Here is a 26,137-nt window from a genome sequence, read left to right on the forward strand (position 1 = left end):
CCTGTTACCTGTCCAGCGCCACAGGGACAAAGTACAAAGGAAACGATCTGTTACTGCCAAGTAACTCCACACAGCAGCTCTTAAAGGCACCCCTTGCTGCTTCCAGGAGATTTTCTATTTGCCAGACACAAATAGAGGCAAATTCACGCAGCCCCCTGCTGGGCTCAGTCCAAACAGGCCAGCTCCGAGATACTGTACCTCTATGTGCTAAATGCTGTTTGCCACAGAATGCCAGGGACAGCCCAGGCCAGAGCGATGCTGAGACATTACAAACTCCTTTGGGAAAAGTGATCATTACGGATCATCTGGTGCTCAAGGAAGGGGGCAGGGTGCCCGGCCACCGATGGGAGCTTTCTGAACACCTTTCTTCTTTCCCTCCCAGCCCCTCTCTCTCATTCCCCCCTTCCTGTGGGTCAGGCACAGTGGACATGCAGCAGCTCCTTACCTGTCAGCTCCCAGAGGTGAAATGAACTAGGCAGCTCTGGCCAAAGTGCACTCTGTTGGCCTCAGTGCAGTCCACAGAGCCCTGCCCTCATATTCTCTGCAGAGGTGTGGCTAGCAAGGACTAGAAATCCCAGGGCGCGGCACCCCATCCGACCGCCAGAGGAGGTACAACAAGAAGCACCTACAAGCCCCCGCATGCAATGCACCAACTTAAGTCAAGAGGAAGCGCAGAGAGTGGAGACTGCTTTAGCAAGCAATGGATGTGCATACAAGGTTCACTTGTGTGCAGCCGAAAAAGCAACTACCCGGGGGTGCAAGAGAGAGCACCCTCTGCCCTAAACATTAATTTATGCCCTCAACATCCCAGTATGGGTGAGAGAAAGGCTGGTCTTGTGATTAAGAGACTGACCTGGGATTTAGGAGAGCTGGGTTCAGTTCTTGGTGCTACCACAGATTCCCTGTGTGAGTGGGGGCAAATTACATGAATCTGAGTGTGCCTCTGTAAAGGCGTACAAGATCTGTACAAGATCCCCTCTGTAAAATGCGGATGACAAAGCTTCCTTTCTCCTACCCTTGACTAGTTAGACTGTACGCTCTTTGGACAGGGATATCAATCACCATGTGTTTATACCGTGCTTAGTATAATGGGGCGCCTTTAATACAATTAATAAATACATTCCCCAATTTAGCTGCACCAGCTAATTCTCTGCTAAATACTTGCTCAATGCAAGTCACACTTGATCACTGAGTACCAGGTGAGTGCTACTTCCCCATTTGCACCAGTTTTTCTTACACCTGATGTAATGGAATTGTTACGCTGACACCCCTGATTTCTGTCTGTCTCCTGCTCTGTGCATTCTCCAGCTAAAGCAAACCTTGCAACTCCCAGGGCAGAAATGGAACAAAACAGACCTTGTAGAGGATTTGCCACACTGGATCAAATGACTGGTTCATCCAGTGTGGCCTCACGAATCCTGCCAACAACTGCTACTTCAAAGAAAAGCTAATATAATCCCATCATGCACCTGGCCGATTGTGCAATGATGTACAGAGGCGGTAAAAAAAAATGATGTTCCGATCCCAGACAGGCTTGCAGCTCACATTACAGCATGAGAGGTACTTGCTCCTATCTGAGCCTGCCAAGCTATAAATGTTATTACTGGATCTAAAAACCATCCACGCCTTCTTCCAATCTGCAGCCGTTCTCCCGGGGAAATGCACAGGCTGATTAAGTGCTGCCTGAAGACTTGTTTCCATTTATTGGGGATTTAAATTTAGCAGTCGTTCGTTTCAGGAATGGAAATTCCAGCAATTTTTAGGAGGTTCCTAGTGTAACGAATACAACACTCAAATCAAGGGCAGGCTATGGTCTTCTTACCTCATTGATTCTCCACATTTCCCATGCTGAGCCCCCAAGTTACAAGAGGCAGAGGTATCGGGCCTCCTCTCCCATGTAGCCTTAAAGATAGGGCGGGTGGTCGTGCCCCCCGAACCCTGTTTGCACACGCCAGGTCTTAGTTTATGCACCTGAAATGCAAAGCTTGGACCTGAAAACCACCTTCAGGGTTGCTGAGATCTGGCCTGTTCAGTCTGATCCATTTGGTTTGGCCCAGTATTTGGCTCACTCAGATCCAAATCTCCCCCAAAATCTAGAGTGTTTGGATCCTGCAGGGCCCACGTCCACTGGTTATTATAACGCATTATTTACAGCTGGCAGCACCACAGACACAAAGAAAGTCAAGGTCCCTGCCTTGAAGAGCTTTCCTTCTAGAAAGGATGGACGCCACGCTACAAAAGGAGGAGTGACCAAGGAGAGATGGAGGGAGCAAGGAGAAAGGAAAGCCTGCTCTTGCAAGAGCACAGGGGCGGCTCCAGGCACCAGCGCACCAAGCACGTGCCTGGGGCGGCCAGCCGTGGGGGGCGGCCTGCCGGTTGCTGTGGGGGCGGCAGTCAGGGAGCCTTCGGCGGCATGCTTGCGGGAGGTCCAGCGGATTCAGCGGCAATTTGGCGGCGGGTACACCGGAGCTGCGGGACCGGCAGATCACCCGCAGGCATACCGCCGAATCTGTGTTACCAGCGGACCTCCTGCAGGCGCGCCGCCAAAAGCCGCCTGACTGCCGTGCTTGGGGCGGCAAAATACATAGAGCCGCCCCTGCAAGAGCATAATCAGTGTCAGAGCCAGAGTTGGGGGGTGGAGGCAGGCAAAGGGCAATTGCCTCCCCACTTTTTAAACAGGGGACCCATGCCCCCCACTTAGAGAATACAGCCGCTCGGCAACAGGTCAGCATGGAGGTAACCTGGGATGCTACAGCTAGGACAAGGCAATGGAGTGCAGGGGCAGGAGACAGGTGATGCCAGAAACCAGAGCCGCCTGCACAGTGGAGTCACCAGTGGGGAGCAGGAGCTGAGCACAGGTAGGGGGAGGCGGTGACCAGACAGGCCATGCAGGGAGTCACCCCTTGTCCCCCTGGGCCTCCCCAGCTCACCCCTGCCCCTTTGAGAATATAGGTGCTTGGTAGCAGGTCAGCACGGGGGAGCCGGGCTGCTGCAGCCAGGACCAGGCAGGGGAGCACAGAAGCCAAAGCTTCTGGGAGCCGGAGGATGTCGGGAGTTGGGTACCAGGGTTACCTGGACAGCAGAGTCACCCGCAGGGGGAGCAGGAGCCAAGCATAGGTAGTGGGGAAGGCAGGAACAGGATGGGCTCTGCAGGGAGTCACTCCCTATTCCCCTGGGCATCCCCCAGCTGCTCCCCTCTTTTGGTTGCTGCTTGGCCCCCGCAACTTTTCTGGTCCTTCCGGTGCCACTGGAGAGCGCTTATTCCCAAAGAACACATTACTTTGACCCCAATGGAGGAAAGGACATTAAATGTGTGCTTAACTCCCACAAGCTGTTCCTCTCCTGAGTCAGGGTTTTAATTTGCTTCTTAAGCCAAACTTCTCTCCTGTTGATTCAGTATCACTTAACCCCAAGCTTTCTAAAATCAGGAGTGAGGTCCCCAAAATCATGAGATTTTAAAAAAAATCATGATTTTAAGCCAAATAAAATAAAAATGGGCTTCTTTTTCTTTGCTTACTGGTTTCTGAGCCTGTAGGTCACATTGGCTTCACATTCTCACACTCTTCTCTGCAACCATGGGGGTTAGAAACTTAATTTAAAAAAAAATGATAGCTGAGATGCTCTTCTAATCACAGGACTCCAGGACCTGGGGTTTTGAGGCACCAGATATTGTCAGACTTGCGATAAAATCATCAGAGTTGGCAGCACTGCTGACTGGTTGAGGGGGATATTTTCAAAGGTACCTAAGGGATTTCAGAGCACAAGCCCCAGTGATTTTCTATGCCACTTGTGCTCATGGGGCCCTGGGAAAAATCTTCTCCTGTGTTTGTTAAAATAAACACTACTCTTGTTTATGAGCAGCCTGAGAATAGTAAAGAGCATGAAACCTCCAAGTTCTGAAAAGCGATTGGAAGGCAGAGAGGGATCTGAGTCACAGAGAGCATGTTACAATCACAATCCCTGCCTAAGACAAGGCCTTTCATTGTAAATCATTAAACTTTCAACTTTTGAACCCACCCTTATTATTTCACAGTAATCTCATTTACTTGCAAGAATGAACATCACCCTTTTACAGCCCCACTCCGCTCCAGGAAACCACCCCTAATTCAGGAGAATCCACCTACCTTCCAAATGTGCTTTGCCCAACAGCCTGCTGCCTGCTTTCTGCGTGTGTATCCCCCTAAAGGAGGGGACGGTGGGGAGGGGAAAGGAACTCTGTGGGAGCAGCACAGCCAGCACACCATGTCAGGATCAATTCCTGCACCCTGGCCTACAGATCCAAATGGGAAATTAACTACAGGTATTAGTCTACATGGTATCATCACAGGATTGTCCGGCACCAACAAGGGACAGATCCCTGCCAGACTTTTACGAAGCGCAAATAGGGATTTCAACAACAAGGCACACTTTATTTTAAGCCAGTGGGAATTTCTCACCTGCGGCATCCCAGATCTGCAAGCTGTGAAAAGTCACGTGATTGTAGCAGCCATAAAGGCTGCACTTGCCACTCCCTGCCACTAAGGGTCCCCATTGCTTCTGAAACAACTGTCAGTGACATGGGCTGTGTACTGTACATTATTACAAGGGGTCTGTAGGTCAGGGAGTCATAGTAGTCTGTGTAGATCTCTGTTTCTCTTAGGAGCTTTGCAGGGAACAGTGAGTCCCTAAGCTGCCGCCTCCCCGCCCTAAAGTGGGGGGATTTTTCAATGCACAGGGAATGTTGGGCAAAAATCCCTTTGGATGCACGTTCTTTTAAAAGTGTGGCGCAAGGACGGCCTCTTTGTTCTGGGTCTGTACAGCACTGGTGCGGTGGGATCCTGCTCCGTGACTAGGACTCCTGGGTGCTACCACAGTACAAATGTTCAATAATAATCATAATTTAGCACTGGTGGAAAGTACCGCCCGGTACAGCAGGGGCAGCACAGGGTATGCTTTGCCCCAGCCCACTGCTCTCCGTTCATGTGTGTCCAGCCATCCTGATCACAGAAGGCAGTGTCTAGAACTGGGATGGGAGTTCTGTCTCCCTAGTCCATCCATTGCTTCATCCAGGGACTATTTACTCTCTGTTTGTTCAGTACCTCGCATAATTGAGATCTGCCTTAGTCCCGTAAGTGATGCCCTATAAGAGCGGCCATACTGGATCAGACCAACGGTCCATCTAGCCCAGTATCCTGTCTTCTGACAGTGGCCAATCTTCAGAGGGAATGATCAGAACAGGCAATCACTGAGTAATCCATCTGCTGTCCTCCACTCCCAGCATCTGGCAGTCAGAGGCTAGGAGCACCCAGAGCATGGGGTTGCATCCCTGAGCATCTTGGCTAATAGGCATTGAAGGACCTATCCTCCATGAACTTCTCTAATTCTTTTGTGAACCCTGTTATAGTTTTGGCTTTCACAACATCCCCTGGCAGTGAGTTCCATGGGTTGATTGTACATTATGTGAAGAAGTACTTCCTTTTGTTTGTTTTAAACCTGCTGCCTTTAAATTTCATTGGGTGATCCCTGGTTCTCCGTGATTAATTATTAATTAATCATTAATTCATAAATAAGAGTAACAAGAAAGACACTAATTAGTGCCCATTGTGCCGGAGGCTTTTGTGACATGAACACTGAGAGAGGCAATGCGTGCTAGACTGAAACTCAGGAAACCTGGGTTCTATTATTATTCCTGGCTCTGCCACTGGCCTGCTGGATGGCCTCGGGCAAGTCACTTCCCCTCTTTATGCCTTAGTTTCCCCATCTGTAAAATGGGAGTAATGATACTGACCTGCATTGTAAATTGTATTGAGATCTACTGATGGAAAGCACTTGATAAAAGCTAGGGATTATTATTATTACCTAAGAGAAGCTCTGAGACCCACCAAAATCATAACACACTGGACACCATGAGCCATTAGCTGTCAGCACTTTCCATCAGATTTAAACCCAGACCCTGTCTCTGAGTGTCAAAAGACGGATGTTTTCAGGCTGCAAGACACTTTAAAAGCACTTTCCCCCTCCCCATCCACTCTTTCAACTTTCAAAACAGACCCAGCTAGCACCCGCTCTGAGGAGTGTGAGCTTACTTGTGAAGTACAGAAGTTCTGAAGCGAAGCCAATCTTGCACCAGTAGTACTGGCATGCTGGCTCTGTCGAGCAAACTTGGTTCTACCCCCTGCACTGTCACACTGGTAAATTCTCAGAATGGAGAGGGGTAACTAGTGGTGTTCCCCAAGGGTCAGTCCTCGGACCAATCCTATTCAACTTATTTATAAATGATCTGGAGAAAGGGGTAAACAGTGAGGTGGCAAAGTTTGCAGATGATACTAAACTGCTCAAGATAGTTAAGACCAAAGCAGACTGTGATGAACTTCAAAAAGATCTCACAAAACTAAGTGATTGGGCAACAAAATGGCAAATGAAATTTAATGTGGATAAATGCAAAGTAATGCACATTGGAAAAAATAACCCCAACTATACATACAATATGATGAGGGCTAATTTAGCTTTAACAAGTCAGGAAAAGGATCTTGGAGTCATGTGGATAGTTCTCTGAAGATGTCCGCGCAGTGTGCAGAGGCGGTCAAAAAAGCAAACAGGATGTTAGGGATCATTAAAAAGGGGATAGAGAATAAGACTGAGAATATATTATTGCCCTTATATAAATTGATGGTTCGCCCACATCTCGAATACTGCATACAGATGTGGTCTCCTCATCTAAAAAAAGATATACTGGCACTAGAAAAGGTTCAGAAAAGGGCAACTAAAATGATTAGGGGTTTGGAATGAGTCCCATATGAGGAGAGATTAAAGAGGCTAGGACTCTTCAGCCTGGAAAAGAGGAGACTAAGGGGGGATATGATAGAGGTTTATAAAATCATGAGTGATGTGGAGAAAGTGGATAAGGAAAAGTTATTTACTTATTCCCATAATACAAGAACTAGGGGTCACCAAATGAAATTAATAGGCAGGAGGTTTAAAACAAATACAAGGAAGTTCTTCATGCAGCGCACAGTCAACTTGTGGAACTCCTTACCTGAGGAGGTTGTGAAGGCTAGGACTAGAACAGCGTTTAAAAGAGAACTGGATAAATTCATGGTGGTTAAGTCCATTAATGGCTATTAGCCAGGATGGGTAAGGATTGGTGTCCCTAGCCTCTGTTTGAGGATGGAGATGGATGGCAGGAGAGAGATCACTTGATCATTGCCTGTTGGTCCACTCCCTCTGGGGCACCTGGCATTGGCCACTGTCGGTAGACAGGTTACTGGGCTAGATGGACCTTTGGTCTGACCCAGTACGGCCATTGTTATGTTATGTTCTAACAAGGCCAGACTCCTGTTGACTCGCTGCGTGACCCTAATCACATCACTCCTCTGTGCCTCAGTTTCTTCATCTGTAAATCAGGGATGATAACAACACAGCCCTACCTGGCAGAGGGGTTGTGGCTCTTCCTGGAGGTTTGCAAAGCCTTCTGAGATCTTCTTCAGGTGAAATAGACGCACATAGAGAACAGGAATCACCAGAGGAAGAGCTGACTGGGGCCTTGGAGCTGCAAAGGATATTATGAGGGGGAAGTGACACAACGGAAAGAAATCAGAACCAAGAGCAAATCAGGGTGAAATTTTCCCAGCGCGCACAGCGGGAGAAAAGTTAGGCCCGTGCTAATTACTGTGGAAAATGCAGGACTGGGAGCAACGTGCTGATTCAATGACCGATCTACCCTACCCCAACCTTACCCCCTGGAAAGAAGGGGTAAGAGAAGCCCCCCTTTTCCTTCTACACTCCAGCAGTACAACTCCATATCCTGATCCCCCTTATTCCCAGGTTCTGGGGGGGGGGTCCACAGATGGATGCTACAAAGCCAACACCTGCTTCTCAGGGCACCGTAGATGGGAGCCCAGGACTGATTCCCTGCCTTGCAGCACAGGGCTGCAAGATGGGGTATCTCCCAAATGTCTAGATTCCTCTCCACAGAGAGAGGGTATTTGTTTTCACCCCTTGATGGTGGGGAGGGGTTGGGGTGCAAAGGACACCCCCCCCCCCAACGCCCTGGGACTGCTCAGTGGGATCAGGTGCCCCAGTTCACCACTGATGGGAGTGGGGCATAATCCCCTGTGTATATTTGATGGGGGGAAAGCTAAATCCTCCTAATTCCCAGCTGTATATATTGGGATGGGGCCAGGGAGAGCCCCTCCCACTGGGGGTGTATATTGGAGTAGGGCCAGGGAGAGCCACGCCCACTGGGAGGTGTATATTGGGGTGGAGCCAGGGAGAGCCCCTCCCACTGGGGGCTGTATATTGGAGTAGGGCCAGGGAGAGCACACTCCCCAGGGGGGGAGTTGTATATTGGGGGTGGGGCCAGGGAGAGCCCCTCCCACTGGGGGGTTGTATATTGGAGTAGGGCCGGGGAGAGCACACTCCCCAGGGGGGGAGTTGTATATTGGGGGTGGGGCCAGGGAGAGCCCCTCCCACTGGGGGGTTGTATATTGGAGTAGGGCCGGGGAGAGCACACTCCCCAGGGGGGGAGTTGTATATTGGGGGTGGGGCCAGGGAGAGCCCCTCCCACTGGGGGGGTGTATATTGGAGTAGGGCCGGGGAGAGCACACTCCCCTGGGGGGGGGTTGTATATTGGGGTGGGGCCTGGGAGAGCCCCTCCCACTGGGGGGTGTATATTGGGGTGGAGCCAGGGAGAGCCCACTCCCCGGTTTGGGTTGTATATTGGGGGTGGGGCCAGGGAGAGCCCCGCCCACTGGGGGTGTATATTGGGGTGGAGCCAGGGAGAGCCCACTCCCCGGGGTGGGTTGTATATTGGGGGTGGGGCCAGGGAGAGCCCCTCCCACTGGGGGTGTATATTGGGGCCAAGGAGAGCCCAGCCCCAGAGGCCTCAGGATCTCCCTCCCCACTACTCATGGTTACCCTGGTAACAGCCCCCTCCCTCCCGCTCACTTACCCGCACCAAGATGGCGGCAGGGGTGGCCTCAGGAGCGGCCGTGCGCAGGCGCCGGCCCCGCCCGGGCGGACTGGACGTGACCCCTGTGCCAAGCGCTTCCGGTTCCGGGGTAGCGGCGGCGGCCGAGAGGGTTCGGGCCGCTGTTTGTAAACTTGTCTCCCGGGGGAGAGCGCGGAGGCAACGGCGGAGCCCGGAGCCCGCAGCGGCCGAGCCAGGTACGGACCCCACAGCCGACGGGCCGCGGGCCCTGGGGGCCAACGGGCCCCACCCCTCAGGGGGCCGGGGCCGGAGCCGGCTCGGCCTTGCACCCCCCCGCGCCTCGGCCTTGCGCGCATGCGCTTGCACGCTCGCGCCGGGGCCCCTGCACGCTCGGGGGGCTGTGGCTTGCACACTTACACCCACCCGCGGGGGTGCGACTTGCACATTGGTGGGCGTTGGGCCTTGCCCGCCCCCACGCGCTTGTGTGCACACTCGTGCTCAGGCCTTGCACGCTCAGACACAAGCGCAGGTTGCAACGTTGCCCTCTTGGGTCCCCGCCTTGGGCTAGCTGCGTGCTTGCACACCCATGCTGTGGTTTTGCACACTTGCCCACAGGCTGAGGCTATTGCACATGAGTATGCTGCAGAGGCACTTGAATTTAGCTTGCAACAAGCTGGGTGCTTGCGCACACTTACCCTGTGTGCACTCTGGGATGCTACACTGAGCACCTACTGTGGTGCCTGCTTCCTCCGATTCATGCACCGGACCTCACTTGTGCTGCCCTGTGTGTCCGCACTCATAGTAGTTCACACCAAGGTGTGGGGTGATCTTCCGGCAAATCGCAAACTTGTTCGCTCCACTTGTGCATGCACGGACAGGAATGAGAATCCACAGTTATGCTCATTACTGCTTGCTCGTTCGCAGCCTCGCTGTACTTCCATGCAGCCTCATGGAGCAGATAGATGGCACTACAGAGTGTCAGATTTTATGCTTCCTGTTTCTAAGAATAGAAAGTTACCACCTCTAAACACTTTCTCCTGAGCTGTGAAATAATAATGTCAGAGAGCACCCAGTGCAGCCTTTCTGTACATGCCGGTATTCGAAGAAGGAAGGGGTGTGTTTGAACACAAGGTGGCAGTCAGGATTCCCGGGTTCTCTTCCCAGCTTTGGGATGGAAGCGTGGCCTAAAGGTTAGGGCAGATCACTGAAAGTCAGAACTCCTGGATTCTCCTCTCGGTGTGACCTGGGGCCAGTCACTTTACCTCTCTGTCTGTCTCCCCATCTGCAAAATGTTGTTGTCAAGGCTAACTTTGCACAGGGCTTAGAGAAGCTCGTAAACAGTAGAGAGAGAGAGAGTATTCTGTCTCTTCTCACCTTCCAGCAGAACCTCTGCTAATATTAGGGCTGGTCTACACTGGGGGGGGATCAATCTAAGATACGCTACTTCAGCTATTTGCGTAGCTGAAGTCAAAGTATCTTAGTTCGACTTACCTGGCCGTCCTCGCGGCGGCAAGTCGACCGCTGCGGCTCCCCCGTCGACTCTGCTTACTCCTCCTGCCGAGGTGGAGTACGGGCGTCAATTCGGGGATCAATTTATCGCATCTAGACGAGATGCGATAAATCGATCCCCGATAGATCGATTACTATCCGGCGGGTAGTATAGACATGGCCTTAAGCAATGAATTTTGCCTGGGTTCTCTTTGTATGAAGGTGCTTTGACACACTGATATAGAAGTTTCTTTCTCTAGCCGTCCCTCATCAATTGGTTCAGTTATGCTTCTTTTTTTTTTTTTTTACTCACAGGCTCAGACTAAACCAGAGAAGTGTCTGCAGCGATATCGAGGCACAGAGATCAACTCCCTTTATCCAGGATCCATCCAGAAGCAGGGCTAGGGTTGGGATGACTCCTCTGTAAAAGCGGTGCAGTCAGTTACCTTCCCGTCTAGCTTCTCCAGCTCTCAGCAGTGCTTGGGGAAGACGCCCTTAGAACGCCACACACAATTCCAGACTCTCAGAATCCAGAAAGATGTCGGCAAAGTGGAGGGTACTGGACAAGACCAGCAAAAAATGATTAACTGAAAAAAAAAAAAATCTTTCTAATCGTAAAATTCTTTCCCGGGAGAGAATTAAGGCTAAAGAATTGTTACAATCCGTTTGTTGAGGACAGACAGACAAGATGGCTCAGGTAATGAGCCCCAATTTTCCCATCTGTAACAAGAATGCAACGTCACAGGGAGGTGACTGTCAAGCTGAATGGGCTGCAGAGCCCTTGGTGACCCACAGTGATAACGGGTAGAAGTCGATACTTAATGCAAACAATATAGTTCTGATCAAACGAAGAATCGGTTAAATTAAACAGGAGGTTAAGCATATGCAACCAACACGGTTGCACACATACCACCACAAAACTGGAATGCTTGCTCCCAAAACACTCCACTTCTTAAGCTCAAGGGAACTCTCCCGTTAGCTACCAGGAATATTAATTTATAAACCCTCTTTGTAGACCTCCACCCACCAGAGGGTGGTGTAGTTGCACATGTGGCTGAATATGTCCGATTCATTCTGTTAGAGGGTACTGGCATGTTTGGGCAGTGGCTGGTTAGGTTATGGCTGGCTAAGCTCATCTCAACCCTGCATCTTTCATGGTTGTTTGTCTCGTCTTTTAGGCGAGTCTCCTGGCCTGCGAGGGCCTCTCTGGGGTGTGCCTCGTGCCAACTGTTGCCAGCAAGAAGATGATGCCAAAACAGAGCTCCAAGCAGACAGAGAATGGAGAGAGAGGGAACAGTCCGAACATGCTGGTATGGGGGGAGCTATTACAGGTGTTCTCTACCCTGATCCTGCCCCATCCCCATACCTACTGTCATTGACGTGACTAGAAAGGGGTGTCTAAATGTAACGGCTCAGGGCTTCTCCAGAGGGTTCTGGGGGCAAGGGGCTCTGGAAATGCACACAGGGAAAGAACTGACCCCTGTTTTCTCTCCTTAAGGGTCTCCGCCAGGAGAGCGAGAAATCTCGCAGCCGTAAAGAGGAAGAGCCGGCAGAAGCATCACAGCCAAAAAAGACCATTAAAAAGGCAGGTAATCGTCCGTCATATGGTCAGGGAGGAGCGGGGCAGACGGGGCTGCCTTATGAAGTCTTACCACGCTCAGGGCCAACCCTTCTTCCTGAGTGAGCTGTTGGCATTGCTGCCTGTATCTCAGACAGCAGCGGATTTCAGGGGTTTGGCTCCAGACACTCTCATAGCTCAGGCATCCGGCTCCTCACCATCGCACAGCTCACCCTTGAGAGCCCAGCACCTTTCAGCCAAGAAATGGATTCACAGGCTCCAAGAGTGACACTGGGTAAAGGTGGTGGGGGGGGGGGGTGGAGACGATACCCCTAAACCAAAATGTGAACTCACGTCCTGTGGCAGATACTAGTTCTCCCTGCAATACTGAGCCCGTCTCACCTGCAAGAAGAATCTCTGCTAAAATGGGAAGAGTGCTCTTGTGGGTAAAGCAATGGGACTTGGGGCTGGTCCACACTAAGCCCCCAGTTCGAACTAAGATACGCAACTTCAGCTACGTGAATAACGTAGCTGAAGTCGAAGTATCTTAGTTCGAACTTAAAGGTACTTACCGCGGGTCCACACGCGGCAGGCAGAATCCCCTGTCGACTCCGCCTACTCCTCTCGCGGCGCAGGATTATCGACGGCGAACACTTCCGGGATTGATTTATCGCATCTAGACAAGACGCGATAAATCGATCCCAGAAGATGGATTGCTTGCCGCCGAACCAGCGGGTAAGTATAGACGTACCCTTTGAATCAGAACTCCTGAGTTCTGTCCTTGGACCTGCCATAGGCTTGCTGCATGGCCACAAACATATCCTTTAACCTCTCGGTGTCTTCATCTTCCGTCTTCCCTTCTAGGAGGATTAGGAGGCTAAACTATTTATATTGTAACAGTACTAATGGTACCTCCCTCTTCACAATCTTTAACGCGGTGGCTAGGGGCCCCGAAGTCCTGTTGTGCTAGGCACCGCACCGACACATCAAAAATGGTCCTTGCCTGAAGCATTCACAAGAGTGCTTGGACGTCACCAAATGGAAGGTGGTAGGGAGGGGTGAATACCTCTCCCAGTACCTGACCCTAGAGCAGTGTTATGTGCTTGCTGTGCCGTGCGCTGGAACGGTGAGGGTCTGTCTGTGCTTCGCAGGTGATGGTGATTGAGCAGAACGGCTCCTTCCAGCTGAGAATCCCCAAGAACTTTATTTGCGAGCATTGCTACGGAGCCTTTCGGAGCAGCTACCATCTCAAGAGACACATCCTCATCCATACTGGTAAAGAGCCAGGAGAGCGAAGGTCTTGCTTTGCCGATGGCTGGTGTGGGCCTTCTGGCTCAGAAGCAGAACAGGGGGTGACGCATTGAGAGGCTGATCCGTAACTCCAGCTGCGTCTGTAACTTGAACTATGCTCCAGTGGGGACGGGGGCTCGGCTCTTTAAGCAGAAAGGTTGCAAGAGGGCACTAGGGTCCTAGCGATGTTTAAATGAGAACATGTACCTGCCTGGATAATGGGTCTTGGGCGCAGAGTTTGCGAACGCTGCCTTTAAAGGTGGTACGTTCACTGCATTGCATTCTAGCTCCTACCACTGGATCTGACGAGGAGGAAGCTGCGGTTGCCATATGAGCTGCTCCTTGCTGAGAGCCTGGATCGTGATGGTGGAAGATCCTTGCTCTTCTGTCCCTATCCCCCTGCCTCTCTCTTTGCTTTTCTGCTGCTTCGTCCCGAACAGCCCGGCTCGCGGCGAGGTGGAGAGAGCTGTGAGCTGTAGAATAGGGTGGGGCTGTGACACCAGAGAAAAGGGGGGACCAAACAGGCTGTGCAGAGGGGATGACGGGCGGGATTAAATCCGTCCCTGCCCCGGTGAGTTTTCAAGGGGGGTTACTCAGCTGTGGGGCATGCACCTCTTGATCAGTTAATGCCGACCAGCCTGGTGAAGGATCTTTCTGAACGGGGAGAAGGCAGCGGCTTTGCAGATGGGTTAAGAAGCTGCCCACGTATAAGGGGCAGCACAGAGGAAGGTGCTGAGACAGGAGTAGGAAAGGGAAATGAAGAGGAGAGGTGGTTCGAAGTGTCATTATTGATCCGGTAAGGGGCGGGGGGGGGCACAGTAGGAGACCAGGGCGGAGGTGCAAGCCAGACAGGCTGGTGTGGGGGTCTAAGGCAGGGCAGTGGGGATTCGGAACCAGGTGGTGGCATGAGGCTCCGTGCCACCGCTGGGGTGGACAGGGAGTGGGGCGGGGGGGCAGTGGGCAGTACAAGCCTCCCTATCACAGCCCCTTCTGCTCTTCCCCAGGTGAGAAGCCGTTCGAGTGCGATCTGTGTGACATGCGCTTCATCCAGAAGTACCACCTGGAGCGCCACAAGCGCGTGCACAGCGGCGAAAAGCCCTACCAGTGCGAGCGCTGCATGCAGGTAACCCCCACCCTGGCCAGGCATGCCACAGCTTTGCTGCAGACACTCCCCCACCCACGCCCTGCAAGGGTTACTCCTGAGGCGGCTGGGCGTGGGGAGGAGATGCCCCTTCCTGGGACAAGGCATCAGCCCAGGCTCTGTGCTGGGGAAGCTGCTGGGCTCCGTGGTTTCCTAGAGCAGGACAGCGGGATTATCACGGGGAGCTAGCGCGCTCAGATCTGTGTGCGCACAGTGGGGGGAGCCGCTTCCTTCCTGTCGGAACCACTGTCCTACGAACCGTCTGGACGAGAGCTTGCCAGGAATTTGTGCTGTTCGATCTGGCCCGGTCAAATCTGCCTGGTGCCGCTTTTGGTCTGTGCCTAGCAGTGCAGATCTCTGCCCAGGGCCTACGGAGCCCGGCTCATCTTCCTAGCGCTGCAGAGCCATGAGCAAATCCTCCCACAGCCCCCTGGAAGTAGGGGATTGCGAAGGGTTTAAGGTCAGACATCGCTACCTTTTAGGGGGCCGACATGAGCTGTGAGCGCCCCCAGCCCTCCTGGACTTGTGCTGGGATTGCAGGTGCTCAACAGCTCTTACAATATCAGGCGGCCTGGGATGGCTCCCCCAAAACAGAGGCACCCCCAGTCGGTAGCCACGCATGGAAAACGTTGGCCCAGCTGTCTTGCAGAGTCGGTGTCAGAGCTGGGTTAGACTCTGGGCTCTCACCCAGCAGAGCAGTGCAGAACAGCCAGACACACGTGGGGCTGTGTCTTCTCTCTAGACACCGACTCGGTCAGCTGAGCAGCGTGGCTGGGCGCTGGGCAGGTTCTTGGTTACGGTCCAGCCCCTTGTGCTGTTCAAACAGTGCAAAAGAGCTTGGCTTCTGGCTGAAAACAGCCAGTGGGGAATTCCCATGACAGAAATTAGGGACCCATCGAGTGGGAATTAAAAGCTGGTGTAGGGAGTGGGGATGGGACATGGCCGTGCTAATTTTCCATTGCCTAAGTCAGTGATTTTCAAACTTTTCTTTCTGGCAACCCAGTTGAAGAAAATTGATGCCTGCAACTCAATGGAGCTGGGGATGGGGAGGTTGGGGTGTGGGAGGGGCTCAGGGCTGGGGCAGAGGGTTGGGGTTTGGGGGTGAGGGCTGCAGAGTGGGGCCGGGAATGAGGGGTTCAGGGTGTGGGAGGGTGCTCTGGGCTGTGGCAGGGGGTTGGGGTACATGAGGGGGTGAGGGCTCTGGGCTGGGGGTGCAGGCTCTGGGGTGGGGCTAGGGATGAGGAGTTTGGGGTGCAGGAAGGGGCTCTGGGTTTGGGGGGGCTCACGGCTGGGACAGGGGGTTGGAGCACAGGCTTACCTCCGACAGCTCCCAGTCAGCGGCGCAGTGGGGATGCTAAGGCAGGCTTCCCACCTGTCCTGGCACGGCGGACTGCGCTGCACCCCAGAAGCCGGCAGCAGCAGATCCGGCTCCTAGGCGGAGGTGTGCAAGTGGCTCTTACCTGCAGGCACCACCGCCCCCACAGCTCCCATTGGCCAGTTCCCGGCCTATGGGAGTGTGGAGCCGGTGCTCAGGGCAGGGGCAGAGCCCAGTGCGCGCCCCCCCCCCCCCCCCCCAGCCTAGGAGATGGACCTGCTGCTGGCCGCTTCTGGGGTGCAGTGTGGTGTTGGAACAGGTAGGGACTAGCCTGCCTTAGACAGGCAGCACCACCGACAGGACTTTTAGCGGCCCGGTCGGCGGTGCTGACCAGAGCCGCCGCGCCCCATGGTCTGAAAACCAATGGTCTGAGTGACCCTAGGCCAGTTGTGTGAGCAAGAGCAGCCCTCAGACTACTATAACCTGGGCTGGGGTCCGCACACAGCTCCCTGTGCTGAGCAGAGAATCTAGCCCTGCCTTGCTGCTCTAGGAGTCTCCTAGCTCCGAAGAGTGCTCCTGCCGTTCCCATAACAGACTCCAGCAGCGCACGCTGCCCTGCGTTGGTGCTTTTCTTATCGGCTGGATTCGATGGTGCAATAACGCCCTTCTCTCTTCTCCATCTCCCGCAGAGCTTCTCCAGGACAGATCGGCTGCTTCGACACAAACGAATGTGCCAGGGCTGCCAGCCCAAAACCCCTGACTCGCAGCTGCTGCTTTAGGAGCCAGGGCGATGCGTCGGAGAAGCTAGGCCGTGGACAGGATTTTCAGTTTTCTGGGTCTAGTTTTGCCTGCTCCTGCTCCCCCGGCCAAGGGGGACAGAGCTGAGGACTCTCCTAGACTCTCGGATGGGGTCCTGACACTGTAAATAAGATGAGGATGATCTGGAATCTCTACTCAACCAGCAGAAGCCACGGGCAGCTGTGTATAAACCTTCTTTTCCATTGGTTTGTTTTTGAAGTATCACCATTTGCCTCTCAGGAAAGGCTTCGGGGGACAACAGGGCAAAGCTAGCTACACTCACCTCAAACTCTTAACACTTGCCATCACCTGATCGACCCGCTCCCGCCCAGGTAGAGCTCACAGGTATGAAATATAGCGGGGTGGAAATCAACCGTGTTGTTCTTTTGACTCTTTTTGTTAACTAGTCTCACCGGAAGAGACCAACAAAGCAGTGGATTGTAAGAGGCAGCTGTGGAGGATTTTGGTTCAGGCGTGAAATGCAGGAACTCATCTCAGCCGAGAGCTTGGTTATGAGGTCTGCGGAGCTTTTATTTCTAGGGCGTCTGATTTTGTAACCGAGTTTCCTCCTGCTCTTTCCACCTCAAGAAACGAGCGGGGACGTTGGAGGGGGAGGGAGGAGAGCGCACTGTTGGAGGGGGGGAGGGGAGCGGTTGCGGGGACTCAGTTGAAACTCTTGTGACACCCAGCAGCTGGTGCGATCGGTGTCCTATGAAATGGTGTTGTGTGAGCTGCTGCTGTATACGTCGCCTGGGTGAACCCGCATGGCATTGTCTGGACGTGGCTCTTAGCAACACCCAAACCCCTGATGACAGGCAGTGCTTCGTGGTATACAGCCCATGGCTGTGGGGACAGCCAGAGGCTGCCCTCCTTCCTTGGCCCCAGCGTGTGTGTATGTGAGGATGCTTGGGGTGATCCCATTACGGCACGTCCCTGTTCCCCCTGGAATTCAGATCCTAGTCTGGTTCATGGCGGCAGCCGCACATAATCTGGCTTTCTCAGAAATGCTCTTGCCTCAAACGCTGCCGGGTTTGGGTCACGCTCGGGAAGGCTTTCAGTTGCTTTGTAGTTTGGGATAAGATCCACCCCTTTGTGTTTGACCCCGAGGGCCAGCCAGGGCTGGATCTTTGCAGTGTCTGTTCTGGATTTGGGGGGAATTTAACCCACTCTCGGATTTCATTTCCATTAAATCGGTGCCCTGTCTACTTGGGGGTGGAAACCACTTAAATTTACTGTGATCTTCTCTCTGGCAACTCTCCCGTGGCCTAGGAGCAACTGCGCAGTTCAGGGGGAGCTAGAAACAGCTCAAGGGACCTGTAGGGAAAGGCAGTTAAACTTCCTCCTGTGGAAGAAACCGAAACCATGGGCATGAGGGAGGGGGTGAGGCTCCCCAGCCACTCTCAGGAGCCCTGATTGTTGCAGGCCAGAAAAAGACTGTTACCAAAGCGTCGACTCTGCCTCCCCAAATCCCCCTCTTGGCTCCCAACGCTCGGTCATGCCCTGCCTCTGAAAACTCAGGCCCAGCTAGTGCCAGCTAAAGATCAGACCGTTCCCGGCTGGGAACAAATGTGTAGGGAAGGAAGAGACTGTTCATGTCGGCGCATTGGCTCCCACTCCCCTTGCAGCGACAGCAGTATATTGGATACTTCCTGCTCAGTGCTCTTCTGAGAGCCCCACCCAGATGTCCCTGGTTGCGTAGCCTAGGTCCAGCTTGGCTTCTAGCTGTCTAGCTGAGCTTGGTCTCTGTGCACAGCAGCTGGCATCACTGCAGCTCAGGATCTCCTGTTTCTGCTCCAAGATGTCACTCGGTGTCCTGGTAATTGTTCTGGGGCAGGGGGGAGCAGGGCACAGGGGAAGGTTACACAGGGCAGCGCGAATCTGGACTCGGCTTTCTGAGCATCAGTGACACTGGAGCAAAGCGCCCTTGGGAAATGACCTCAATGCTCTTTAAAATGTCAGTGGCTCTGTCACTTAGTTCAAATCATGCAGCCCCCCGTTGCCCTCCGTGTAGCGAGCTACGTACCGAAATAAAATCCTTTCTGGAGCAGCTTCTCCCAGCAGCAGAGCACACGCCGCATTGGTGCAGCCTGGCCTTGTCCGGCGAAGGTAGATACTGCCGACGTTTAGCTTAGGCCAGCAGGGACGCTGCTAACGTTAGCAAGGTGATCTTCTGTCTCTCTTTATCTCGCTGCTATATTCCTTTGGGTCTCCAGGTTCCTTCAGACTCCCTTCCCCCACGGGTGCTGCTACTTATCCTCTTCTCTTCTTTCTCCACCCCCTCCCCCTCCACCCCCCCAAAATCCAAGCTAGAAACCCATTCCGATTTCCATCTTGGATTTTTTTTTTTTTCCCTTCATCCATATATCTCTGAGAGACACTCTGCCAGGGGAGATTTACAACGCATCCTGCTGCCAGATTCTGCTCTGCCTTCCCCCGGCCCTCAAAGATGGGACTGAAAGCCAGTTTGCAAAGAGAACAGAGTTCTGTGTCTCATCCACAGCCCCCCGCACAGGACGGGGCAGCCTGGCTTGGCCTGACACATCCTTGGTTGGTTCTTTTGTAGAATTTCGACAGCAGCGTGCTCTCTGCACCTGCATGCTGGATACACCGGTATGAATGCTTTACTCGAGCGGTGCCCTTCATCCAAATCTCTCCCCGGCAGAGTACCGCATCTGCATATGCACTGCGGTCTCCTTTGGGGAACGGCTAGAGTAGAACCTGGTAGCGTGAATTGTCTTTCCCAGGTGCCAAACACTACCCTTCCCGCTGAATCCATCGCGAGCTGAGAGTTCAGGGCACCTGAGCTCCTTAGACCCTGAAATCACAATGGTCCAACTTCCTGCTTGCCTCTAACACGCTTTATTGCTGCAGAGATTTGGAAGAGGTTAAATGGGCATCCTCCGCCTCTTGGCCTGCCCACGCTGTCAGACAAACGCAGGCTGCGCTTGTAACCGCACAGGATGGAAGAGCGGTGTGTTCGTTGCGACGCTACGTGATCAGCTCCTGCTGCCTGTTAGAGGCCAAGGCTCCTCTTTTGAGACCTTTTCGGTGCCATTTGCGTGATTCTCTGCCAGGCCCCTGCAGCCTCAACTTAGAGGTGTTTCTTTTCAGTCTCCCTGCCCAAGAAAATCACACCCTGTTGTACGTCTGGAGCTTCTGGATGTTGTCTGGAATCATAGTCTCCTCAAGGAAGCGCTGAAAGCCCCGTTGATTCTGTCACTCAGAATCGCACTAGGCAAAGTGTCTGTGGCTCTGTTGTGGGAAGCAATGGGACGGGTGACTGGCTAGCTTCTCAGCTGGGAGTTCCATGTTGCCAGCGCCTGGGTTGGCATAGCAGGGAAGGAGATGTGCAGGACGCACAGGCTCCACCACAGGCTCATGGCCTAACCTGTCCTAGGCTGGAGAGGGGACGGCTGTTTGAATGATGCTGGGCCTTGCAACCTGGCAGTGGGGCGTAAGGTCGAGGGAGTGTTGTATGGAAGCAGCTTGTGATTACCATTCTAGCTGGTCCCATCGGATCAAAGCCGATTGAGAAGGAGAGACAAGTCACTTTTGCACGAGTCTTTCCCTGCTCTCTCTCTTTCACCGATGATGGAATTTAAAGGAACTCTCATCTTTTTTTTCCTGCCCCTCAGAGAAGCGAAGACTCTTTCTACCTTTTGACCCTCTTTATTTGGTAAAAGGAGATTCCCTGCCTCCCACGCCCCCATGTTGTGGTGAAGGGAGCTGAAACCAGCAGTGACATGCAGCTTTATCTAGTCCCTTATCATGTCAAAACATCAGCATCGCTGATAATCAGCACAGCTGTGGGACTAGTATCTGACTCCTGCGGAGAGTTGGCCTGTCGTTCTGTTGGGCCCCCAGAAATCCTAGCTAAAAGCTACCTCGTTGACTGTGACTCACGTTTGTAGAACTGGCTTTCATGGGTGGGGTCAACACTGAAAGCCTGGAGGTGGCGTCATGTTAACGTGAAGTACCTTGGCCTGGAGAATGTCACCAGAAAAGCCTTTAATCCTAGACTTAAGATTCTCTTCCGAACAGGCCTGATCTGCTGTCCAGCCCTGGCTCCTTGTGCCCCGTGGCAATAATGGCTGAAATGGGATGTCCCGTTGTGTGTTTGGTGTCACTATTTATTCTCCTGTCCCCACCCAACGAGTAAGGCAATCGACTGGAAGTCAGAAGGTCATGGGTTCTAGTCCCAGCTCTGACAAAGTACTGCTCAGTATCTGTGTTCTCCCTGCGCTAATTATCCTGACTCGCTTTTGCAGAGAGAAGTATGAAGTTTTACTATTGGAACACGAATCTTCTGTGTAAAACTGCTGACGGTGGATCCTGGGGCGTTGGCTGTGACGTGAACATTGGTTGGCAGCCTGTTACAATCTGGCAGTACTTCTGCCCAGCACAAGGGGGCAGTACAAGCTATCCTGTAGGACTACTGGCAAAAGGGTGTTGGCAAACGGTTGGTTCGGTTAAACGAGAGGCTGGTTTGGAGGACAAACTAACTCACTCTCGGTTTTGAACTTTCATAGCGGATGGAACACCTGTGGTCTGGAGCAGAGACCCCTAAATTATGGGTGGGAACCTCGCTGCTCAGAACATCTGAGGGCCTGAAGCTGCCTGGGTTCAGTGCTGCAGAGTTTTGATGCGTGTGTGATCTGTGTGGCTGGGGTTTTTCTCAAAAGCTGTTTTTTTGGCCTGGTGGTGAGGCACTACTGCAGAGCTGCTGGTGTCACTGCTGATACAGACAGTCCTTTTCCTTGAGTAGCTGATGCGTGCACACCGTGTGCTATACAAAGGGTTCATCTGTCTAGCTGACGCTGCAGGTTGCCTGTAGCTGGAGCTGTCTTGAAGCCTGAAAGTCAAATTGTTTGCAGCTGGTGCTGCCTTTTTCTAAACCATCTCGGCAGAGGTATTTCGATTCCCGGTAAAACGTACAAGTCTGGGGCTAAGAGGCTTATTGGATTCACGTACGGCTCGTGCTCTGCAAACCCCCTCCGCTGATGCATGGGAAAAGTGTTCAATTTTATATCTAGAAATTAGTGACTTACGATGATTTGAACACTTTTTTTATTTTTAAATGCTCTTGTGTAACCTGTCATGACCTTCCAAAGTGAATTAAGATGAATCGAATTAAGGCCGCTTGAATTCTGAATAAGAGCATTCACACAGGGATTTAATGCAGTTTAACTAATTTGCTATAAATTCACACCTTTAATGGGGATTCATTTTCCTTAGTGTCCCCTTATACACAAGCCCTTGAGGAGCTATACCCAGGGATAAAGAGTAATATTGACAGAGATGTTTCAGGACTCTGAGTTTATTCTTCTGCCTAGCTGGTTTGCAGCCGAAATCACATGAGAAAGGTGGGGGCAGTGAAACTGACAAGGAACACAACTGAAACTGACTAGAAACAAGTTTCCCTGTCTGAGCTGGGTGCAAAAGGGCAATCTGGCTAGCACCAGCGCTCCAAAATACATCTTCTGAAAATGTGTCAGTTCTAGTAACACACGCAGGACGATGTTTAAAATTGGCTTTTAACTTGCTGTAGCAAAGAGGTGCGTCAGCACCTCATCTGTGCTGGGGAGTGTTAGTTAAAACAATACAACCCTCCAGTGTAAAGATGTTGTTCTGGTGCAATTCGGGGCTTTCCCTGCTTTCAAGCTAGGGTAAACCATGCTCTTGCAAGCCCCTTACTGTACGGCATGGCTGCACCAGTGTGACTGCACCACTGTAATGCAGCTATCCCCAGCCCCTCCATGGCTGAAAAGCAGATGAGTAGCGGCGTCAGGCTGGCTGGTTCTCTGGAGTGGGGTGCAAATGGGCACTTCGTTTCCTTGTGCACCCATGTAAAGCTATTTTTTTCCTGTAGCCTCCGTATCCACATGAGCCCACGTCTGGTGGGGGGGAGGGGACAGCGTCTGACTGTGTGTTTCAGAGATGGGACCCTGCTGTCTAGTGTGCATGCATAACAAGCTCCCCAGACTCCGGTCTGATTTGTGCTCCGCTGTCTTCTCAGGTGAGGCCTGGAACGGCCCAGGGAAGAGGCTAGCTGTAGCGCTGTATTAATGTGCATCATTAGACCTTGATCATGCCATTTCCCAGCTCCAGCCAGGATAATTTCCTTTCCCACTTTGTGAGCATTAAAAATCATCCAGCCAGAAAACCACATGCCAGAATACACCCCTCGCTGCAGCCGGGCATGAGCCCCTGAAGGCCAGGGATTGGAAACCATGTTGCCGGCTAAGTGTGAGAGATTATACACACGCACACCTGCCTGCCCTTGAGTCAAGGAGTGTGTGAACAAGAAGGGGGATGGCTGCCCAGGTGCCCTTCACAGGCAGAAGGAACTCAGTCACACTGTGGCGTGACACTGATCCCTGAAGGCAGGCGGGAAGTGGCCCCCTGTTGTCCCAGAACTACTGTTTTGACAGATGGACCAAGAACTCTCCTGTGTTAGTGAATCCGAGCTGAGTGATATCTGGAAAGTCCCATGGCTTATTTGTCTTTTTTTTTTTTTTTTTAAATATACTTATTTTGCGATTGGGGGTGGGGGTGGGGGGAGCGTGTGTTACTGAGGAGATAAATGAGAATCACTTTTAAACTGTAGTTTTTATAAGATGTTATAAACTTGTATCTTTTTACCATTAGTGTGGTGTCTGTTCCTTTGTGACCTATTTAGAGTATTTAAATAAAATCTTGTGGTTTTTTTTTCTTTTCTAAACTCTACTCTGCTTCTTATCTTAGTTCACTCTAGGGTCTCGGATCCTGGCCTGAGCAGCAGTGCAGAAAAAAAAAAAAAAGCCCGTATAGCATACGGTTAAGGTTTATGAAAAAGGGGAGTAGTGGTTTTTGGGAACTTTGACTCTTTTGAGGGCCCTTGCTTTGAGAGAGCAAATAGTCCATGCGCTGGACATCCGACCCCGTGTTGGATGCCTGCAATCACTAATCATGCTAGAAAATGTTGTCGCAAATGGGCTCCTTGGTGTTACCATAACACAGCTAACAACTAACACAATCTTGGCCTCTAAGCGTCAGCAAGCCAAGAACTTCTCCCAAGTAGCTAAAGGGTCAAACATCTGCGGTCACCATGGTAACTATGGATTTTAATTAACCCATGGAACTTTCTGTCACAAGATGCGGCGGAGGATTTTTAGCTTCCTTTTAAAAAGGGTCAGGGTCAGTTAATGTGAATACTAATTGTGGTTACAGGAGCTCGGACGGTTGATAGTGCGTACCAGCCCTCCTCGGGGGTTAGGACATGAGGTGCGTGGCTGGGGATTAGAAGACAGTGGCTGGTTCTTTGGCATGTCGTTGACTAGTTATCTATGAGAGGGTCTGACATGTCCTCCGGGGGCCGTAATTACTACCAGTCAGGAGCATTGGTGTAATGCACTGTGGCAATTTGTGTGTTTAATCGTCACCTTGCGTTTGTCAGCGGTGTAACAGGATGTGGCCATAGGTGCTGTTTGTGACTGGGTGGCGTTGCCCGTTGATTCTCTCTGACTGCCGGCTCTGCAAGGGGAAAGTTTTGCTCCCTGATTTCCACCACTGCAGCCTCTGTCCCATGGAGCCCTCCCTGCCCCCCTGCTGACAGGGCTTCTGAGCTGGGCCCTTTGCTCTCCCATGGGCTGTGGAGCAGCAGCTGGGGCTGGCTCGCCTGGCGCTGTGTGGTTCCCCTACCACCACCCTTTGTGGGAGTTGACGCTTGTTTATGTCAGGAAAGCAGACGCGGTTGCAGGGAGGTTCTGCTTTTGAGCATGGGAAGCTGCCAAAATGAGGAAATACACACAACATCCTTCCAGATTTCTCTTATCACCAAACCCCACATGGACACCCCTCTAGGGCTGGGAACGATCCCACACCTGTTCATTTCAAGCCCAGGGCCCCGTTAGCTGCACACAGGTACCAGTTTTCCTGGCACTAACCCAGCTTCCCCGCTCCTAGCCTGGGGAGAGAGGTTTTTCTACTACTGCGCTTAAGCCAGTGGGCCTGAACCTTTAGCTTCAAGCAGGCTAGAGGCACTAGGGCTTAGTTCAGTCCTTGCGCTCAGGGGAAGGGGGTGATTGCTGCAGGTGCAGGAGATGTGGAGTAGCCCTAGGTCTCTCCTCCGAAAGGACAGCCGGTGAGAGCACAGGGCAGGGGCCTGGGGAGAGGTGGGCTGGTTGCCTCGTACACAGGGGGTGTAAGGGTGTGAGCAACTAATTCTCAAGCGTGACCCCCCCCCCCCGCCCACTTCCTTGCAACCACTAACAAACAGCTAATTAGCAAGGAAGGGAGCAAGTATTCCTCCTGCCCACAGGCCCGCCCACACTTTGCCCAGACTCTTTTTGTGTGTGAAAACACTGGCTTCAGTTAGTGATGTAGGGGGGAGAGAGAGGCTTGACCTGCTTTATGCCCGGGCCAAATGCATCCCTGCGAATTTCCCCCAGCCTGCCTGTATTTTGCTCCCTTCATTGTATCTTCCTGGGTCTGCGAGGAAACGAGGCATCAGGGGCAGCGACAATAAAACATCACGCAAGAGTTGAGCTGGCTGCTCCCCCAGCCCTTTATTCCTCTATGTATTCACCCAGCAAAGTGGGGGAGGCAGTGCCTTGTCTGGGGGGGGGGGACGGGACATTATTTGAGAGCCTCGAAGGTGCGGGTGGTGATAAAGAGGAGAGGCTCCTAGCAGTTGTTAAGCAGCCGGTTCACAGTGGGGTTTTACTGGCTTTGTGCTGGCAGGAGGGACTACGCAGTAGTCTCTTCTGGTGCTGAATGGCCCTGCTCCATTTACCACCCCTGCCCTGCCCCGCCCCGCCCCGCCCCCGTGGTTGCCATGAGTTTCCCCTGGCTCTACTCTGCCCTACAGTGCCCTGGAGAGAAGCCCCCCAAAAGTGGAGCTTTGGTGCTCCGTAGCCCGGCCCTTCCTGCTAGTCTCTGACCCCAGAGCTCTCCTGCTGGGCGTGGGCAGCAGCTTGTGCTCTCCTGGCGCTGGGGGTCGCTGACTGATGCGCTGCGGGGGGCAGAGAAGCAGCAGGCTCCGGGACTTAGTGCTGCGAGGGGAGGACAGGGTGGGGCTACTTAAGCAGGGAGGCTTCGGGCTGGGAAGAGCCCCAGGGCTGCATCCTGCTCCTCCAGTAAGAAGTGGGCGCGCCTGGCAGCACAAGCAGGCACGTCCCCGTGGGCCTATTTGGCAGCGGGTAGCAGTGTGGGATTCCGCCGAGCAGCGGGCCCTCTGCCTGCGCCTTCCCTTCCAGGAGAGTTGGGGGGGGGGCTGCCGTAGCGAGCGTGGCACCGGGGGCCCGTGCCGTTGGTAGCTGGGCTGGCGCCGGGGCGGCCATCCATGCTGCCTCAGTCCTCGTTGTACCTGGGGTTGACGACGGTGGTGGTGGCACTCTGGAACAGTGGGTTGTTGACCTGGGAGGGCAGAGAGGTTGCTGGAATCAAAGGGGAGGCGGGGGGGCCTCAGGGAACCTGGGATCTGTTCCCGCTGACCTAGGACAAGTAGCTGTATCTGGGGCTGCTGAGGGGCCTGGTCCAGAGGAGGAGACTGTCCCACTCCAGCATGATCTCAGCCAGCAGCGAACCGGGCCGGGCGCTGGAACGTCCTCACCCACCCCGGCATGAGACGCAGGGAATACAGGCTGCAGCACATAGGGA

General features: G+C 53.0%; 3 protein-coding genes across 14 annotated transcripts in view; 1 reads left to right on the top strand and 2 right to left on the bottom strand.

Annotated features, from left to right (window-relative positions):
- Nucleotides 1-8,947, bottom strand: part of CSAD (cysteine sulfinic acid decarboxylase) — a 21,144-nt gene extending 12,197 nt beyond the window's left edge. The window contains exons 1-2 of one of the 6 annotated variants that reach the window (XM_065575997.1): nucleotides 8,930-8,947; nucleotides 7,407-7,528 (exon numbers count right to left, since the gene is read on the bottom strand). Coding sequence is in view for 3 of the 6 variants with exons in the window: in XM_065575992.1 (XP_065432064.1) it covers nucleotides 4,125-4,244 (120 nt within the window). In the remaining 3 variants the exon portion in view is untranslated. Of the gene's footprint in view, nucleotides 1-8; nucleotides 144-445; nucleotides 600-1,356; nucleotides 1,414-4,124; nucleotides 4,266-4,436; nucleotides 4,481-7,406; nucleotides 7,529-8,929 lie in introns of those variants that run through there. The other 5 variants (XM_065575995.1, XM_065575992.1, XM_065575994.1 and 2 more) reach the window with 5 other exon arrangements.
- Nucleotides 8,855-23,219, top strand: ZNF740 (zinc finger protein 740). 6 transcript variants are annotated; one of them, XR_010594402.1, is made up of 8 exons: nucleotides 8,855-9,144; nucleotides 10,712-11,093; nucleotides 11,575-11,706; nucleotides 11,895-11,985; nucleotides 13,106-13,229; nucleotides 14,249-14,367; nucleotides 16,390-16,843; nucleotides 20,767-23,219. XR_010594402.1 is itself a non-coding variant. In XM_042842191.2 (7 exons), the coding sequence occupies exons 3-7, from the start codon at nucleotides 11,675-11,677 to the stop codon at nucleotides 16,477-16,479; spliced, it is 456 nt and encodes a 151-aa protein (XP_042698125.1). In that variant the 5' UTR covers nucleotides 8,855-9,144; nucleotides 10,712-11,093; nucleotides 11,575-11,674; the 3' UTR covers nucleotides 16,480-17,011. The 6 variants fall into 6 exon arrangements, 3 of the variants coding, with proteins under 3 accessions (XP_042698125.1, XP_065432072.1, XP_008167750.1); XR_010594400.1 differs by having other exon boundaries at nucleotides 8,856-9,144; nucleotides 11,895-11,981; nucleotides 14,229-14,367; XR_010594401.1 differs by having other exon boundaries at nucleotides 8,861-9,144; nucleotides 11,895-11,981.
- Nucleotides 21,180-26,137, bottom strand: part of ITGB7 (integrin subunit beta 7) — a 26,350-nt gene continuing 21,392 nt past the window's right edge. For both annotated transcript variants that reach the window (XM_065575990.1, XM_065575991.1), the window contains exon 16: nucleotides 21,180-25,894. In XM_065575990.1, the coding sequence (XP_065432062.1) occupies nucleotides 25,829-25,894 (66 nt within the window). In that variant the 3' untranslated portion in view covers nucleotides 21,180-25,828. The remainder of the gene's footprint in view (nucleotides 25,895-26,137) is intronic.

This window comes from Chrysemys picta, chromosome 22 (assembly GCF_011386835.1).
Source record: "Chrysemys picta bellii isolate R12L10 chromosome 22, ASM1138683v2, whole genome shotgun sequence".
Classification (NCBI taxonomy): Eukaryota; Metazoa; Chordata; order Testudines; family Emydidae; genus Chrysemys; species Chrysemys picta.

Coding starts and splice junctions, on each gene's coding strand:
- ZNF740 (XM_065576000.1), top strand. Junction 11,982..13,105: donor CAAAAAAGACCATTAAAAAG/GCAGGTAATCGT, acceptor TGTGCTTCGCAG/GTGATGGTGATTGAGCAGAA. Junction 13,230..14,228: donor ACACATCCTCATCCATACTG/GTAAAGAGCCAG, acceptor TCCCTATCACAG/CCCCTTCTGCTCTTCCCCAG.